This window comes from Dipodomys merriami, unplaced genomic scaffold (assembly GCF_024711535.1).
Source record: "Dipodomys merriami isolate MVZ:Mamm:240054 unplaced genomic scaffold, mDipMer1.0.p SCAF_447, whole genome shotgun sequence".
Classification (NCBI taxonomy): domain Eukaryota; kingdom Metazoa; phylum Chordata; class Mammalia; order Rodentia; family Heteromyidae; genus Dipodomys; species Dipodomys merriami.
The window spans coordinates 41,014-59,450 of record NW_027206010.1 but is presented as its reverse complement, the minus strand read 5'-3'; the positions used below and the strand labels follow the sequence as shown (position 1 = coordinate 59,450).

At 43.3% G+C, this 18,437-nt stretch overlaps 1 protein-coding gene across 4 annotated transcripts in view; it reads left to right on the top strand.

The window, feature by feature from the left end:
• LOC138808198 (prolyl 4-hydroxylase subunit alpha-2) overlaps positions 1 to 14,048 on the top strand; it is a 35,289-nt gene extending 21,241 nt beyond the window's left edge. For 2 of the 4 annotated variants that reach the window (XM_069994168.1, XM_069994170.1), the window contains 8 exons: positions 761 to 937; positions 5,822 to 5,892; positions 6,085 to 6,184; positions 9,085 to 9,138; positions 9,653 to 9,718; positions 12,371 to 12,439; positions 12,818 to 12,914; positions 13,577 to 14,048. In XM_069994168.1, the coding sequence (XP_069850269.1) occupies positions 761 to 937; positions 5,822 to 5,892; positions 6,085 to 6,184; positions 9,085 to 9,138; positions 9,653 to 9,718; positions 12,371 to 12,439; positions 12,818 to 12,914; positions 13,577 to 13,647 (705 nt within the window). In that variant the 3' untranslated portion in view covers positions 13,648 to 14,048. Of the gene's footprint in view, positions 1 to 760; positions 938 to 5,821; positions 5,893 to 6,084; positions 6,185 to 9,084; positions 9,139 to 9,544; positions 9,605 to 9,652; positions 9,719 to 12,370; positions 12,440 to 12,817; positions 12,915 to 13,576 lie in introns of all 4 variants that reach the window. The other 2 variants (XM_069994171.1, XM_069994169.1) reach the window with 2 other exon arrangements.
• The last annotated feature ends 4,389 nt before the right edge of the window (positions 14,049 to 18,437 follow it).

The following is an 18,437-nucleotide window of genomic DNA, read 5'->3' as shown; positions in this document are numbered from 1 at the left end:
AGCAGCCCACTTAGGCTGTGGATCTGGACACTGGCTCTGGACAGGCAGTGCAGGGAGGAAGTTCCTCCCTCTGTGGATTCTTTTTTTTTTTCTTGGCATCTTCTTAATTCTTGGTGACATCCCTGAGGCTGACATAGGTATTCTTGGAGGTGTAGGGTGGAACACTCTTTCCCCTAATGGCCAGGTAGCATTTCTATCCTCCAAGTTATTAGTGTTCTCCCCTCCTTACCCCCATGTACTGAGCTTTGGTTTGACTCACTGGTATGAGCAAGAAGATGGGTGTGGATGCCTCAGGTCCCAAGGGAAAGTACAATGTATGGGGAGAGTAAGTCTCTGTGAAGCTTGGAGCTTGGTGTTGGTGTCCCTGGATTTTGAAAGCTCTGAAATCCTATCACCTGCTCTTGAGGACTCCCTTGTGAGGGATGTAATTGTCTTTTTCACGCCCACATGTTCTACCTCTAGAAAGGCTTCTCTCTTGTCCCCTTCAGACCTGTTTAAATCTCCATCAAAGAGGTCAGAAGTTGCCATCTGCCATAGGATTTGTGCATATGAGATGACCTCGGAAGAGAAGGAAAAGTTGTCTGACATGTAGGGTGTCACTTTATGCTAGTCAAGCTCAGGGGCTTTGTTTTGTTCTGTGGCAGGGAGGGAGGGGGCAGCTGCTGGCTCTGGAGTGTAAGAGCTGTGTCCGCAGACAGCTGGACTGGGACTAAGGGTTACAACTCACTCAGCTCAAGGCCTCTTGCTCTGTGCTTCCCAGACACCCAGGAGGCAGAAGAGGCTCTTCTGTAGGTACCATCATGGCAACAGGGTGCCACAGCTGCTCATCGCTCCTTTCAAAGAGGAAGACGAGTGGGACAGCCCACACATCGTCAGGTACTACGATGTGATGTCTGACGAGGAAATTGAGAGAATCAAGGAGCTCGCAAAACCTAAAGTACGTGTCTCTGTAGGTCCTTCTTGGGCACTGAAGGGGGCATATTCTCCCATCTCTGGCATGGTGGGGCAGTTTGCTTACCTAGTTTGTCTTAGCAGTTTGTAGCATGAGTCTACTGATACACAGACAACTCAGCCTGAATTTGTGGATTCATGATCCAGAGAAGAAAACTGATGGAATGGGTATGGATGGTCAAGTGCTGTGATAGAAGGTAGTACTGGGCAGTGTGCCGCTCACAGCAAGATGTGTCAGATCACCTGCTTGGGGGTGGATGTGTGGGTGTGGGTGGACCTGAGGAAATGTGCCATAGAGTGCTGGGAAGAGGGGTCTTGGGGTGCTCCTGAGTAGGACTCCAGTGATAGAGTTGACTTGGAAATTGTCAGCTTGAGGCAGGTGTACATTTGTATGACATTGAGTTTTCTCATACAGTCATGGGGCTTGAATTCTGGACCTGGGCACTGTCCCTTAGCTCTTCAGCTCAAGGCTAGCGCTCTACCACTTGAGCCACAACGCCACTTCCTGTTTTCTAGTGGTTCATTGGAGATAAGAGTCTCATGGACTTTCCTGCCTGGGCTGGCTTTGAACCACAATCCTCAGATCTTAGCCTCCTGAGTAGCTAGGATTACAGATGTAAGTCACTGGCACCCAGGCATTACTTATTTCGTGAGTCTTCATGTTTTTGTTCAGGCTGGCCTGGACCACCACTTTTCTATTTTTGCCTTCCAGGCATCTGAGATAACAGCTGGTTGAGATGGAGTCTACTAACTTTTTTTTTCTGGTCTGGTTTTGTATTGTGATCTTTCCAGTGTGATCTTCTCTATCTCCTGAGGATTGGATTACAGACATGAATCATGAGGTCCAGTCCTTTTCACTATATTTGAACTGGTTCCATTATTATGTAACTTAACATTCTATAGTATTTGTTTACATGCTGAACATGATTTAAAAAAACATATCTTATGCCTATAATCTTAGCTACTCAGTAGCTAAGAGAGAATTGTGGCTTAGAGTCAGTTCTGGCAAACCTTCAAGATGCTTATTTCTAATTACATAGCAAAAAACTAGAAGTGGAGACATGGCTCAAGTAGTACAGTACCAGGTTATGAATGGAAAAAGCCACGCAAATGCAAGGCTCTGAATTCAAACCCCTTTATAGGCACAAACAAACAAGAAAAAGAAAATATCATACAATAATAGCTAGTGTTTATTGAGTTAAATGTGACAGGTTCTGTCCTGTAGTTTAAACAAATATTAATGCGTGTGTTTATTAAGCAGACTGTGTCTCTGTTTTTGCTTTTCCTTTGAAAAATATTGACTTGTGCGGTCACAGATAGTGGTTGAAGTTACTTACTACTTCTGTTTTCTTTTTGGCAGCACAGGGTTTGAACTCAGGGCCTTACATTTGGTAGGCATATGCTGGAACCATTTTTCCAGCCCTCCTTTTTGACTGTTAGCTGATTTTCTTGGGTTGTCCAGATAGTACTACCACCTGCAAATAAGGAGAATATCCTTCCTAGTACTTAAGAGTTCTTTTGTTTTTATTGTCTTATTGGATTGTATGGAACGTCTAGAGCATCAATACAATGGTTACCTTCGTCTTCTGAATTTCCTGGAAATTCTTCTGGTATTTTGCTACTAAGTATACTTGGCTATTAGTTTTAATTATGTCATGTTCTAAATTTATTCTTTTATTTCTAGTTCATGAAAGGTTTGAGTCCACTTCACTTCTTTCAAAGAGAACTGCTTGCCTCCATTAACCCAGCTTTCTCCAACACTGATAATTACGAGGAGGATTTAGTTGGATTGGTTATTGCTTTGTTCCTCATAGAATTGTAGCAGCTGAGGTGGTGAGGAGGCTGACGCTGGAGAGTGTTAGTCAGACTTTTCATTGCTGTGACAAAATGCCTGGCAGAAAGGAGGAAAGGTTTATTTTGGCTCATAGTTTCAGAGAGTTCAGTCCATCATGGCAGGGAGGCAGCAGAGCAACTCATGGCAGCCAAGGTACAGAAAGGGAGAGAGGAAGTGGAAGAGAGGGGGAGAAAGGGAGACAGAGAGTGGATAAAAAGGAGAGGGAGAAGGAGAGAGGGAGAGCAAGAGGAGGAGAAAAGGAAAGGGAGAAAGGAGGAGAGGGAAAGCTGGGGAGGAAAGGAGAGGGAGAAAAGGAGAGGGAAAGGGAAGGAAGGAGGAGGGGAGAGAGGACCCTTGAGCCTATATTATGGGCTTTATTCTTTTTCCCTTTTTATTTCCATTCAGGCTCCCAGACTATGGGATAGTACTGCCCAGATTCAGGGCCAACTTTCCTCCCTTGGTTAATCCTCTTTGGAAATGTCCTCATAGACACACTCAGAGAAAAAAAATTTCCTGTCTTGAGGCTTGAACTCAAGATCTGAGCCTTTGTGCTCAAGGCCAGTATTCTGGCTTTCTTGGTAGTTAATTGGAGATAAGACTCTCATGGACTTTCCTTCCCTGGACTGGTTTTGAACCAGTATCCTCAGCTCTCAGCCTTCTGAGTAGATAGGATAGCAGGTTTGAGCTACCGGCACCTGGCTGAGAAATGATTTCTTAATCTCCCAGTGAAGCTGGGCACTGGTGGTTCATGTCTATAACCCTAGCTATTCAGGAATCTGCGACCTGAGCATCATGGTTCAAAGCCAGACCAGGAAGGAAAGTCTATGAGACTTTCCAATTAATCACCCCCAAATCACTGAAAGTAGAGCTGTGGCTCAAAGTGGTAGAGTTCTAGCCTTGAGCAAAAGAGCTCACTCAGGCCTTGAGTTCAAGTCCCATGACCTATCAAAAAAAAAAAAAATCTCTCAGTGAAATTGACAATCAAGATTAACCATCTCATGGAGGAACCTGAAACAGGTTTCTAGCCTGGTCACTGGACCTCATCTTAGAAGCTAAGATGTTGGCTTCAGGCCCCAGAATATCTAGCATGTTGGTATCACAGAAGTACTTGTATGAGTCTAGACAATGGGTGTAGCGAATTGCAACTAGAACCCACCTTTCAACTCCTGGGTCAACTCCAGAGTCTTCCAGGAAAAACAAATTTCCTGAGAGATTCCACACCTGTCCTTCAGTCCTAGACACTGAGAACATCATCTCTGTGTCTCCGTCTCCCTCCCCCATCTCTCTTCCTCTATATGTGTGTGTACGCATGCGTGCACATGTGTAGCTGGGGTGGGGAGGCGAGCTTTGAGAAAACTTATCTTTGAACAGGAGCCATGTGACAAGCCAAACATGTTCACCATCAGAAGCTGACCTCTCCTTTCCGGAGGCTCTGAGAGACAGATGCTATTTTGGCTTTGAAGTGGGGCCAATGAGCTTAACTTGGCCTCTGGGGAATGCCTGGCAGCTGCCTGTAGGTCCTCAGCCTGAAACCTGTTTTCAAACTAGTCCTGTCTGACTCAGGAGCAAAGCTCAGCTGCATGGAGTTTCTTAGGGGCACCAAGCCAGCTCTGTGTCTCAGATATTTGACAGTCTGGTTGTGGCCGCAGTTGTCATCAGGAGGGACTGACTTCAGCTGAGCTCAGGAAAGGCCACAGATAGGAAGACACCTGCCCCGGGCATGCTGACCACTTTAGAACATGTTAGCGCTGTTCAGAGTCTAGACAGTCTATTTTACCACCTGGTCAGATTTCTGGTTTGTCTGTTTCTCTCCATCTCTTCTGCCATCTTCTGGCCCAGGTCACTATCTTTTCTCTTGCCCTGACTTCTATTGTGGCATTCTTGCTAATCTTCTTTCTTACTTAGCTCCTCACAGAGATGTTTTCCACATCTAATTGTGTCTCTGCCCTGCACAATGCCTTCCATGCTTTTGGTCAGTATGTAGCCCTTACTGGCCTCTACAGCCTAGTCTCACCTAACTGCTTCACATAAACCCATAATCCACAGTCAGGGCTGTACTCTTCTTCCTTCCTGGGCCTCTCTATTGTGATTCCTTGCCTATTCCTGTGATATTGAGATTTCAGCTAGGTAGTCTTTAGGAAACCATTTTTGACCTTTTGGCTGAGCTCCCACAGAACATTAAACTTATTCATGTTCTGTTGTAGTCCCCTGGCTGGTTTTATGCCTTCTCCATTGGACTGAGTTGTATGAGGGTATGAGACATACCTTAGCCACCCAACATAGTTCTAAGCACTTACCAATTACTTATTAAAATTAAGGGGAAGTGCCATTGAAGTAAGGGTATCCAGGCCTGTGACTCTACTCATAGCTGTAGCACAATGCACTTTGGTTATGGTAGCTGGCCCCAAGTAGTAGGTGAGATGAAGCAGAGGAGGGGGCATGTATTATGTGTAAGTGTGTACATGGGGGGCATGGTTGGTTTTCAGGTAGAGTTCTGGTTTTATCATCTGACTTTGTGAGACTCCCAAGGGAGAAACTATACCATCTATCTTTCCTGCTCTCAAAAAGCCCTGGGAGCCCAGTGTGAGACAGTTCAGCAAATCAGTGTTTGAATGGGTTACTTGGCAAAAGAGACCATTTATAATAGCAGAATTTGACCAAGTCAAGAGAACTCTACAAGTTATAGCTCAGAGATGGTATCACGGTTTGAATGTGGTAGGAAGTCATGTTGTGCTTAGACAGGAGTGGGGTATGGGTCTGGTAAGGAAGCAGGCAGTTCAGACAGATTCAGGGACAGACCAAGCAGAATGATAGTGTTCAAGCAGAGAAATGGCCAGGTTCTGAAATCACAGAGGTAATGTTGGGAGCCTTGGACTCTTCTTTTGGCTTTGCCTTCAGAATCATGGACCCTTGACTAGAGCCACTGCCCACAAAACTGCTTCCTCTACTAATGCAACAGCATGTCTTGCTCAAGTGCTTTCTGGGAAAACACAAAAGGCCCCAAAGAATAAATCTTCCCTTCTTTCTGATTTCCAGCTTGCACGAGCCACTGTTCGTGATCCCAAGACAGGTGTCCTCACTGTCGCCAGCTACAGAGTTTCCAAAAGGTAAGCAGAGATAGTGGAGGTAGACTAGCCGCCCAACTCCCAACTCTAGAGCTCCTCTGGTAAAGTAGGGTGGCATGGCTTCTCCTGCCTGCTAGCACCTCCTATGAATGCTAGTATTGGCTCCCAGGGAGCACAGCTGTGACCTAAACCTGCCCCTGCTCCCATTATCTTTGCTCTTTTTTTATTCCCCAGCTCCTGGCTGGAGGAGGACGATGATCCTGTTGTGGCTCGATTAAATCGTCGGATGCAGCACATCACAGGGCTAACAGTAAAGACTGCAGAACTACTGCAGGTACAACTGATCCTTGGGAACATAGGAACTAGGAAAGAGTCTGTCTTCCCATGGTGCTCAGACTGGGTTTACTCTTCGAACTCCTGTTATGTTTTCTATAGACCTTTGGGAAGAAAAAAGGCAGTTACGAATTGAATAAGGGCCTTTTTGATAGAAGAGGAGATGCTGTACCTCCCCAAATCCTCTAAGATTCAAGACTTCTGGCTTGAACTTCAGCCTTCTAGAATAGTGATTTCCAGGACTGGCAATGTGGCTTAGTGGTAGAGTGCTTGCCTAGCATGTGTGAAGCCCAGTTCGATTCCTCAGTATCACATACACAGAAAAAGCCAGAAGTGATGCTATGGCTCAAGTGGTATAGAGTGCTATCCCTGAGCAAAAAGAATCTCAAGGACAGTGCCCAGGCCTTGAGTGCAAGCCCCAGGACTGGTTAAAAAAAAAATAGAAGAGTGTTTCCTAGTCGTTTGTTTTTGTTTTACCTTCACTCTGGCCTCAGCATCATATATACTCCTGTCTTTTTTTTTTTTTTTTTTTTACAGCAACAAGCCTGAAGATTCTAATGAATATCTCTTTTTAGGACAGTTTTAGGTACAATTGCTTGTTATTAAGTTTATGACTTGATTATGCTAGGGTGGTAGATCTGATCGCTGCAAAAGCTTCCATGATTTTTGTGTTTATTTGAGACAGCGAAAGAATGTAGAAGTTAAGATCATATATGACTAATTCTCCAAGCTATTAAACAATGAGCCAGCTATAATGGTGCACCTTCTTTGACTCCGTCCAAAGAATGGAAGTGTTGGAGAGTGCCAGTCTGGACACAAGCCACAGTGATTAGACTTTCTGGAGTACCTTGACACAGTAGACACATTCATGTCTAGAATTTTACTTCAAGTTCTTGACTAGTCTAGAACCAAAGAAATATCCATGAAATATCCAAAGAAATATCCATGAAAGCATTTGTGACAGCACTTGATCAGCTACTTGATCTGGCCATTCTCTCCTTAGCTGCATCTCAGACCTCAGGATCACCTGCTATACCAGTCTTCCTTGGGCTGTTGACTGGATTTCAGATGTTTCTGGTGCAGGAAGACTAAAGCTGCAGATAATAGCATATTTTTATTCACTAATTCTTCATATCAAAATATTTATTTGTAGACACTGAAAAGTATACTGTCTAAATTTTGCATTTTGTTGTATTCAGCCAATACTGTTTGAGTTCTAACAAGAGACTTTCCTCTCCTCTGAAGTCCACTGTCTCTTTTACTGCCATGTTTAAAAGTCTCCACTTTTGGCAGTTTTGCAATGTCTTTTTGTACCTGTTTGAGTTATGAAAAAGAATATATGAATATAGCTTTCTGAGAACCAGTACTGAATCCAAAAAGTTTTCAGGGTTCTAGTAAAACACAGAAGCCAGTTCTTTCTGGATAGACACTGATGGTGCCACTTGGTCTATCAGCTTCCATGTCAGATTTTGTATTTTGTCTTAAACTCTATCTCAAATTGTATCTGCTTATCAGATGTGTCGTTTTAGGATGATACATTGTGTAGGCATTTACTTTTTCTTTGCTGGTCATGGGGCTTGAACTAGGCCTGGATGCTGCCCCTGGGCTCCTTTTTGCTCAAGACTAGGGCTCTACCACTTGATCCACAGTACAACCTCCAGTTTTCAGGTGGTTAATTGGAGGTAAGAGTCTCGAGGACTTTCTTGCCTACGCTGGCTTTGAACTGATATCTTCAGATAACAGCCTCCTGAGTAGCTAGGATTATAGACATGAGTCAACCGGTGCCCCACCTGGCATTTACATTTTTAAAGGTTTTATTATTAGCATGTATTGGTCATACAAGGGGAGCATTTCACTGTGACATTTACATCCATACACCCATACATTCAGTTTTCAGTTGAGTTAATGATACTTAGTATTTGCTGTGGCTCAAGTCTTACTGCATGACCTGGTTTACTCTGGGCTGACGTTCCAGTTCTTAGCTACCTACAACCTGTCCCCTGTGTTCCTGCCTCATGTGGCTACTAAAGTATTCCATGCAACAGACTATTATGGAATGTTTGCCTTACTCAGTCTGACTTAGAATAGCCACTGGGAAAGAACAAGAGCAGTGCCTGCTGCTTTGCAGGTCTAAATCTAGTGTTAAAGAGGAGAAACCTCAAGCCAGGTATGGTGGCATGAACTGTAGTTCCACTACTACTAGGATTGCTTGAATTTAGGAATTGTAGGCTAGGGACATAACAATGCTGTCTCTTTAAAAAAACAAACAAAAAAACAAGAACAAGGGGATGGGCATGTGGCTTAATGGTAGAGTATTTGCCTAGCATGCAGAAGCCCTTGGTTCCATTCCTCAGTACCAAATAAAGAGAAAATGCCAGAAGTGGCACTGTGGCTCAAGTGGCAGAGTGCTAGCCTTGAGCAAAAAGAAGCCCAGGGACAGTGCTCAGACCCTGAGTTAAAACCCCGACTGACAAAACGAAAACACATAAAAACTAACCAAACAGACCATCAAAAAACCAAGAACAAATCTGTCCTGAGTTGGTTGTTGGCTTTCTTCTGGATCACATACATTCTCATTGTCTCCCACACAAGGCCAAGGCCAGGGCCTGCTTCAGGAAGGGTCTTCTCTGCTGCCGTATGCCTTTCCTTACAGGGCCAGAGCTCCTCTACAGTGACCATCTGGGTATCCTCTTTTTGGGAAACCATGATTGTGTTAGTCCTAGACCCAACGATGAGCATATTCATACTTGTTCTACCTGTGCTGGCAGGACATGTTAGGGAGGCTGCTTTTGGAGTTTCTGGTAGTTTTTAGGCCTAGAGAGATGACATTCCTGGAAAGATAGGCTACTCTAGGGCTATTGGTACTGCTTACAAGACCCAGTGCTTTTATTTTTTCACCAGGTTGCAAATTACGGAATGGGAGGACAATATGAACCACACTTTGACTTCTCTCGGGTAAGGCCTAAATCACAGATAACTTCCAATGGGTCCCACTTTGGCTGATTTGAGAAGGAGCACTTCAGCCTCTGCATTACCTTGTTCCCATCTCCCACCTCACCAGGAAAACTCTGTTACTAATGAAGCCTGTATCTGGAATCACAGGATTTGCTGAGTCTAATGGAGCCTAGCTGTTCCCTGTAGATATAGGGAGTGTTACCCTAGCCCTAAACTTCACTAGGTCTTGTTCATATTTCTTTTCCCCTATGCCATGCTGGGACCAGTGTTTCCTCTGTGGCTATGGCCCATTTTCCAGGCTATTTAATGGAATGTTTATTGCCTTCCCTTGACCATTTTGACCCCAGTCCTTTGGGTGGTGGGTAAGTTGGTTGCAAACTTGGGTGAAAGTTGTTGTCTATTGCAGCGACCTTTTGACAGCGGCCTCAAAACGGAGGGAAATAGGTTAGCGACGTTTCTTAACTATGTAAGTATTGGGTCCAGGCCCACTCCTTTACTCTCATTAATTTTGTAGAGCGATGAGCAAGATGTTTTCAAGCAGTTAGGGACTGGGAATCGTGTGGCCACATTCTTAAACTACGTGAGTATGATGTATGCAGTTTATGGGCCCTAAGGGGGCTGTGGGTCCAGAGGGCTCTCCTATCCCATTCCCATCAAGGCTGGTACTACCAGTTGAATAATGATCCTTCTGTTCATAAGTGCCTTTCTTGGCTAGACTAGAGAGGGCTTACTTTTGTTCTTATCTAGTCTCTCCCTCTGCTAGAGATATTATTATCCCTGGCTCCTTCCCCCCCCCCCCCAAACATTTGTGTGTGTGTATGTGTGTGTGTCTGGAGTTTAAACCCAGGGCTTCATGTTTATGAAGTTGATGATTTACCACTTGAGCTGCATACTTCTCAGCACCCTCAAAGTTTTCTTTTTTTAATGTAGTAAAATATACATAATTAAATTTACAACCTTAACCATTTTTAACTGTACTTCAGTGATATTAATTACATTCCTAATGTGGTATCACCACTGTCCATTACCATAACTCTTCTTGTAAAATTAAACCCTGTTTAAAAAAAATCTCAGATCAAGCCGGGCACTGGTGGCTCACGCCTGTAATCCTAGCTACTCAGGAGGCTGAGATCTGAGGATCATGGTTCAAAGACAGCCTGGGCAGGAAAGACCATGAGATTCCTATCTCCAATAAACCACCAGAAAACTGGAAGTGGTGCTGTAGCTCAAGTGGTAGAGCGCTCGCCTTGAGCTGAAGAGCTGAGGGACAGCGCCCAGGCCTAGAGTTTAAGCTCCATGACCAACAACAACAACAAAAAAATCCCAGATTCCCCTTTGCTGGTCTGTGGCAGCCACCATCCTACTTTTTGTCACTATGAGTTTGATCACGTAACCACATGTAAATGGAATCACTGAGTATTTTCCTTTTGTTGGCTGGCTTATTTCACCTAATGCAATGTCTTCAAGATTTTCTGTTGTAAGCTTACTCTGCCTGCTTGTTGGTGGGCACAGTACTACTTGGGCTTTTGGGAAGAATGCCCCGGGGGTTCTCTTCTAGCAGCAGAGTGAGGGGGAAGTTATGAGATGCTCTTAGATGGGAGCTGCCTTTGTTTCCCAAGAGACTAGATAGCCTGCTTCCCACTTGCTGCCTTTGCTCTGTCCATAGAACTTTTCCTTCACAGAGAAACAGTTTGCCTTTTCTGAAAGGTGAGGGCCTGCTCTAGAGTTGTAAAGTGGTACTGGGAATGTGGTTCAGTGATAGAGTGCTTGCCTAGCATGCATGAAGCCCTGGGCTCCATTCCTCAGTGCCACATACACAGAAAAAGCTGGAAGAGGCGCTGTGGCCCAAGTGGTAGAGTGCTATCCTTGAACAAAATAAGCTCAGGGACAATGCTGAGTCCCTGAGTTCAAGCCCCAGGACTGGCAAAAAAAAAAAAAAAAGTCATAAAGTCTGTCAAGGAACTTAAAGACAGAAGTTCATTTTTTCCTTTACAGTTTTAATTGTGTGGTTATTGCTGTCAATATGCTGGTTAACAGAACATACATTGTCTCTTTCAGGATACTTGAGGTCTAACATGAGAGACTTTTTAATAAACACAGGGGAGACTATTATTTAGTTACCAGGGAGACAAACACTGTGAAAAAGTAGCCCAAGCATGGGTTCAGAGAAGGCCTCCCTTAGAAGAAACATGTTTGAGACTTGAGGTTGAGTGGAAATTAGCTGGTGGGATGTGTTTCTGGCAGAGAAAAGAGTATGTGTAAGCCTGGAAGAGAGAAGGGACTTGAGATGTTGGAAAAGGAGAAAAAGACTAGTGTCTCCAGAGGGAGAGGCTGGTGAGACTGGCAGGAGTGGGGGTTTCCCTGGGTTTGATTCCCAGGGCTGGGGAAGCTGTAGGGGTTTTTCCTCTTATTCATTTATCTTGTGTCTGTCGAATACCCTTTAGTTAGTCTGCTATGTGTCCTGTGGAAATATTTTTTAGCTCCAATTTTCATTATAGTATAGGCCAAAATCTTGAGAGAAAAGCCAAAGGAAAAAAAAGTGGTGCTTTGGTATTTGTGGAGGTGTCCTGAGGGCATGAGTGCAGGCTGGCTGCTACATATCTTGTGTTCAGTTTAGTTTCATGCCTCTCTGGGAGAGAGGACTGAAAGACCTGACATGCAGCAGAGAGAGCCTCCACACACGGTCAGAGCAGGGTGATCTGTACAGTACATCTGTACGTGTTCTTTGTGGCATAGTTGCTCTAAGCAACTTAGGTAGGGAAGTCAAGCTCTGTACCTCTGTAGAGCCTCTAAGACATAGAATCCCAATTGTTCACCCAGAACATAACTTCTGGGAACATGTGGGTTGAACTAGAGAGCCACAAGTGGCTAGAGCCCCCACCAGGCAAAGAGGACACACTTGGGATTGGAGCCTGTAGGGAGCTCAGGGTCGCACAGCAGCTGAGACAAGGTCCAGGCTAGATGAGGATTCAAGGCATGGGTGCGGTGCTAGGATGGGCACTTTTTGACTTTCAAGGACAGCCTGGATGTGGGTCTCCTGAGGTCCTCAGCTCTTGAATATGGAGATTGTCCACACAGATTCAGCAGGTGTAGGAAACTGGGCATGAAGTAGAGTCTCCAAGTAGGCCCATACATGCTCAGGGCAGGGTGATCAGAACACCTCCGCATGCTCTTTGTGGCTTAGTTGCCCTTCTTGGAGAGAGGAGCCAAGCTCTGTACCTTATATTCCCAGATGAGTGATGTAGAAGCTGGTGGTGCCACTGTCTTCCCGGATCTGGGAGCTGCGATTTGGCCTAAGAAGGTAAGTCTTTTTTGTGGGTGAGAAGTTGAAACAGAGCTCAGGCATATTCATGACTGCTAGTCTTGTTGCTTGGCCCATTTGAATATGTCTGTAATTATGTCTTAGCCTCTTCCTACCCATATTGTAGACTTGTGGTCCCAGTTTCTACTTAGGAAGGGAAGTCCCTTCAGGGACAAGTAGGTTTCTAAACTTTGACCCCATGATATAGGGAAGGTGCTTTCTGGGAAACTTAACTATTGTTGGAGTCCCAGAGCCCTGACCCCCATACATAGAAAATAGGGTGTTTCTGCTCAGCACAAGGGTTCTGTGGTGTTTAGAGTCAGGTCCCTATGCCTTATCTCTTTCAAAATGTGTTCTAACAGGCCACCTTTTTCCCAGGGCACAGCTGTATTCTGGTATAACCTTCTACGGAGTGGGGAAGGTGACTACCGAACAAGACATGCAGCCTGCCCTGTGCTTGTGGGCTGCAAATGGGGTGAGTGGCTTGAGGGACGGTGCTTATGGTAGGCTCAGCCTGGGATTTGATACTTGGCTTTATACTCAGAGCTGGGAGACGACTGTTGCCAAATTTTGACACAGTCAAAGATGTTTCCATCTGAAGTTGTTTTTTTCTCCTGCTCACCGGTAGTACCATTCAGTCATGTACCAGTCTACTTAAACTGGTTAAGTTCCAAAATTGCTACTTGGCAACACTCAAATGCCTAGAGAGCTGAGAAAGCCCTGAGCTGTATAAACACGGTAGGTCCAAGATGTTCTTCCAGAAGAGTGGGTTATAGCAACGAAGGGTTCCTACTTCTTGTACCTCCCTTGATGTGGGAATCATTAATTGTGCTTGTCTTCTTCCCAAGGTAACAGCTGTTCTACTTCACATTCCAGCTCTCTTTTTTTCTCTTACATTGTCAGATACCTTTGGGCTCTGTTCCCATGACAACATGCCCACATACATTATGAAACTGGTAGAATTTCATAGTTATTGGTGTGCTCATCTGGCTTTCTCAAGAGCTCATGAGCAACTTAAAGCCCAGGAGAGTGCTTATTTGGGTCTCATTCCAGAGCACAGTATAGGAAACATGGGGAAGGCATTGATTTTGGCTGGTGAATCAATAGAATTGTAACATATTTTCTTTCTTTTCACAGTCTCCAATAAGTGGTTCCATGAACGAGGACAGGAATTCTTGAGGCCTTGTGGATCAACAGAAGTTGACTGATGTCCTTTTCTGCCATTTCCCTTCCTGGCCCTACAGCCCAAGTCATTGTCAAGTTCAGCATGACAGACACCTTTATATGTTCCAGCTCCTATCAGGCAGGTCTTTGGAGGAGTCAATGTTTGACTGAAGTGGAGAGTGTACTGGGACAGGTCCTGGGTGACCTAGGTCCCAGTCTCTGCCATCATACTATGCTGTCTCTGATTCCAAGGATAACATCAGAGCGATTGCAGCAGAGCCAGACTATCTAGCACTAATAGGTGCCTTTGTACCTCAGATGTTTTAGGTGTGAGACGTTTCAGTGAACCAAAGTTTTGATACCTTGTTTACATGTTTGTTTTTATGGAATTTCTATCAGTTGTGGCTTTAACCAAAAAAATAAAATATCCCTGTCAGAAGCCTTATTTGGAGTTGTTGGGGTTTTTTTTTTTTGCGTTTTTTTTTTTTTTTTTTAAAGACCAGGAGGCTTTTTGTTTGCTTTTTTTTTTTTTTTTTTTTAACCACATTCACCATTTCATATGCATCCCCTCTGTACAGGTAGAGTCTGGATAGTGATTTCTTTAGCAGTGCCACAGTAGCATTGGGTTCTAGGCCTGGTTTCAACGCTTGTGTGTGCTCCAAGCTTCAATGTTCTTTTCTGACAAGTAAATAAATAGTCTCTCCTTGTCTTTCAGGCAATGTAGAGAGCATCGATGTTCATGATTGGGAATCTTAATTATTTGAAATGTCTTTATTTTAATATCTTAGCTCAATTTCACTCTTCTTAACTTTCTTTGCAATAAAAAGAAACATTTAGAAAAAAAGTAAAGCAGAGAAAGATTTCAAGATTTGAAAAGCTATTTTCTATTATAGGTTAACGACGCCTTAAAAAGATTCTGTTAGTAGGGGCTGGGAAGGTGGCTCAGTGGTAGAGTGCTTGCCTTGCATGCCTGAGGCCCTGGGTTTGATTCCTCAGCACCACATAAGCACTCTTATGTGTGTGTGTGTGTGTGTGCTGTGGCTCAAGTGGTAGAGCACTAGTCTTGAGCTGAAGAGCTGAGGGACAGCACCCAGGCCCAGAGTTCAGGCCCCATGACCGGACCCAAAAAAAAAAAAAGATTCTGTTAGTAGATGAATTCATAAACAAAATGTAGTACCTACACCTAATGAAGCATCATTCATTATTTACAAAGGGTGGGAATAGTATCATATGTGACTATTAGGATGAATCTTTCCTTTTATTTTGATGATGTATGTATGAAATTTTATTTATACTCATTTATTAATCTTGAATATAACATCCATCATATAATCAGCCTGTTAATAAAAAGAATAGCTATTTCCAAAAATTATTTAAAGGCAAAGTATTTCTATTTCTGAATTGCATATAGTTCATATAGTTTTTTATATTTAAAGGTATATTATTTTCCCTTTTTTGGTGGGGGAGGGGTTGGTCATGGGCCTGAACTCTGGGCCTGGGCGCTGTCCCTCAGCTTTTCATTTCAAGGCTAGTGCTCTACCACTTGAGCCACAGTACTACTTGCAGCTTTTTCTGCTTATGTGGTGCTGAGGAATTGAACTCAGGGCCTCATGCATGCAAGGCAAGCACTCTACCACTGAGCCACCTTCCCAGTCCAGGAATACTATTTTCTGTAAATGTATGTCTGAATTCTTTTATCTAAGATCAGAGATTAGCATCTTTGATTTATTTAATAAATGTGACATATAGGTATTATATTAAAAGTTGTATATAATAATTAATGGAAGCATTAATCAATTATAAGTAACCCAAAACAGAATGCAAACATTGAATGGATCTTGTTTTTTGATCCAATCTGCTGTTCTTTGTCCTTTGATTGGGGAATTGAGCCCATTAATGTTCAGGGTTATTATGTTTCCTGCCATTTTCTTGATTACGTATATTTTGTTTCTTTCCTCTTGCTGTGTTTACTAAATTAGTTTCCTATTGATTTTTGTCGGATGTGTTTCTTTGATTTTGGTGGTTCTCTTCAGATTGTATTTCTTCCTTTAGTATTCTCTGTAATGCTGGTTTAGTGATCATGAACTCTAATTTTTTTTTTTTTTTTTTTTTTTTTTTTTTTTTTTTTTTTTTTTTTGTCGGTCGTGGGGCTTGAACTCTGGGCCTGGGCGCTGTCCCTCAGCTCTTCAGCTCAAGGCGAGCGCTCTACCACTTGAGCTACAGCGCCACTTCCGGTTTTCTGGTGGTTTATTGGAGATAGGAGTCTCACGGTCTCTCCTGCCCGGGCTGGCTTTGAACCGCGATCCTCAGATCTCAGTCTCCTGAGTAGCTAGGATTACAGGCATGAACTCTAATTTTTGTCATGCAAGGTTTTAGTGTCAATATCTAAAGTAAATGATAGCTTCACTAGGTAGATCAGTTTGGGTTGGCAGCTGTTGATCTTCAGGGCTTAGATTGTATCATTTCAGGCTCTCCTTGGATTGAGGGTTTGTGCGGAGAGGTCTGCAGCGATTCTGACTTTCTTCCCATTGTAATATAGCTCCTTCTTTGATTTTGTGGCTTTTAAAATCAGTTCCTTGCTATTCAAGTCTAATGTTTTTACTATGATGTGTATAGAAGTGTTTCTTCTTGGATCCAGTCTTGGTTCTGTTAGGTAACATTTTCTCTCTTCAGAATGGGGAAGTTCTTAATTAAAAAATTGGAGATGTACACAGAATTGTGTATGTCTAGTACACATGAATATAATGTGAACCAGGAAGCACTGTGCTGCCATCATGACTTCCAGTCAGTACCCAGGGAGCTGTTCAGGAAACCTTCATGGATCACATTTTTCCTGTCCCTGACACCTTGGGTGGTAACCATCCTCTGGTGATCTGTGGTAACTGGTACTTTGCTTGACTTGAGAGTTTTACTGTCTGTGATTTGATCACTAAATCTATTTATTTCATTTTTTAAATTGATTTTGAGCTTTTTTGTTGTTGTTGTTGGTTGTGGGGCTTGAACTCTCAGCTTCGGCACTGTCCCTCAGCTCTTCAGCTCAAGGTCAGCACTCTACCACTTAAGCCACAGTGCCACTTCTGGTTTTCTGAGTGTTTTATTGGAGAGACTCTTATCTCCAATTTCTTGCCTGGGCTGGCTTTGAACCATGATGCTTAGATCTCAGGCTCCAAAGTAGCTAGGATTATAGGCGTGAGCTACCAGTGCCTGGCTAAGCTTTTTCTAATGGAATCAGATTACTTTTTGCATTTTGATTCCTTAATTAAGCATAGTTTTTAAGGTTTATTTGCATTATTGTATAGTTTAATTTTTACAGTTTGTTTAGTTAACATAGGTTGGTAGGACTATACCATTAATACAGCTAATATATTGTTGATGGAAAAATCCCTGGGGATTTTTCTTTAATTTTCTCTATGTTTTTTCTTGGATCAGTGAATCAGTTACTTAAAAATTCTTGTAGGATAATTCCATGATTTAGATTCTCTGTGGCTCCCTTGTTTACTGGGACATTTGGTCTATCATTAATATTTTTTGACCAAATGCTAAATATCATATATGACATAGAGGCTCTCGATGATCTTAACCTTCTCCACAAAGGGATACCTCCCTCTGCTAGGCAGAGTGGATCTTAATCTCTTCAGGCCTGAGCTGACTTAATTAAGGCTGGTTTGCAGATTCTGTTAAGACTACTCCTAGTTTACCTTTATTGTTCCCTTCCTGCAGGATGTAGGAATCTTCCTACAGAGAGTTTTCAATAAGAACCTACAGTGTTCATTCAAACAGTACCCACTGTCGGATCCTCAAGGCTAATACTGTATCCTCGGTATCTAGATTCTGTCTCCCAAATTTGCTCTCCTTTTCAGAGAATTTGGATTTTCTAATTTAAGCCAAATATTTTTCTTACTAGTGTCTTCTTATTCTACTCAGCTTCAGAATGCCCTCTTCCTATTCAATACCCTGACAAACCACAGACTACTTTTTAGTGTTTCAGTACCCTTTAATACTTCCAAGAGCTCTGTGATTTCTCTGTCTCTTAGTTGCACATTACTTTGGATCCTCATCCTTACCTCAATGTCTAGGATCAGCAAATGAATTATGGATTTTTGGATCATTAATACAGAATTCATCCTTCTTCATGATGGCGAAACTCACCCCCTTTTCTATTTTACTAAATCATCAATTCCTTCATATGATGTGTGTGTGTGTGTGTGTGTGTGTGTGTGTGCGCGCGCACGCACGCGCACGCACGCTCGTGCGCGTGCGCACATGTGCTGGTCCTGGGACTTGAATTCAGGGCCTGCTCACTATCCCTGAGCTGCTTTTGCTCAAGGCTAGCACTCTACCACTTGAGCCACTTCTGGCTTTTTGCTAATTTATTTGAGGTAAGAGTCTCACAGACTTTCCTGTCCAGAATGGCTTCAACCATTTTCCTCAGGATCTCAGCCTTCTGAGTTACAGGTATGAGCCACTGGTGCTTAGATCCTTCACATTATTTTTAAGAGATAGCTTTCTGTTTGTTGTGTTTTGTGGGGACTTGTTTTCTGCATAACAGTTGGTCTACAAAAGCTATCTTATGCTGTTACGCTGGGCAGTTCGTAGATCACACCTGTAATCCTAGCTACTCAGGAGACTGAGATCTGAGGATCATGGTTCAAAGCCAGCCTGGGCAGGAAGAGTCCATGAGATTCTTATCTCAATTAACCCCCATAAAGCCAGAGTGGAGGTGTGGCTCAAGTGGTAGAGCCTTGAGCAAAAGAGTTGAAGGACAGTGCCAAAGCCCTGAATTCAAGCCTCAGGACTGGCACAAAAAATAAAATATATACAAATGGTTCAAGAA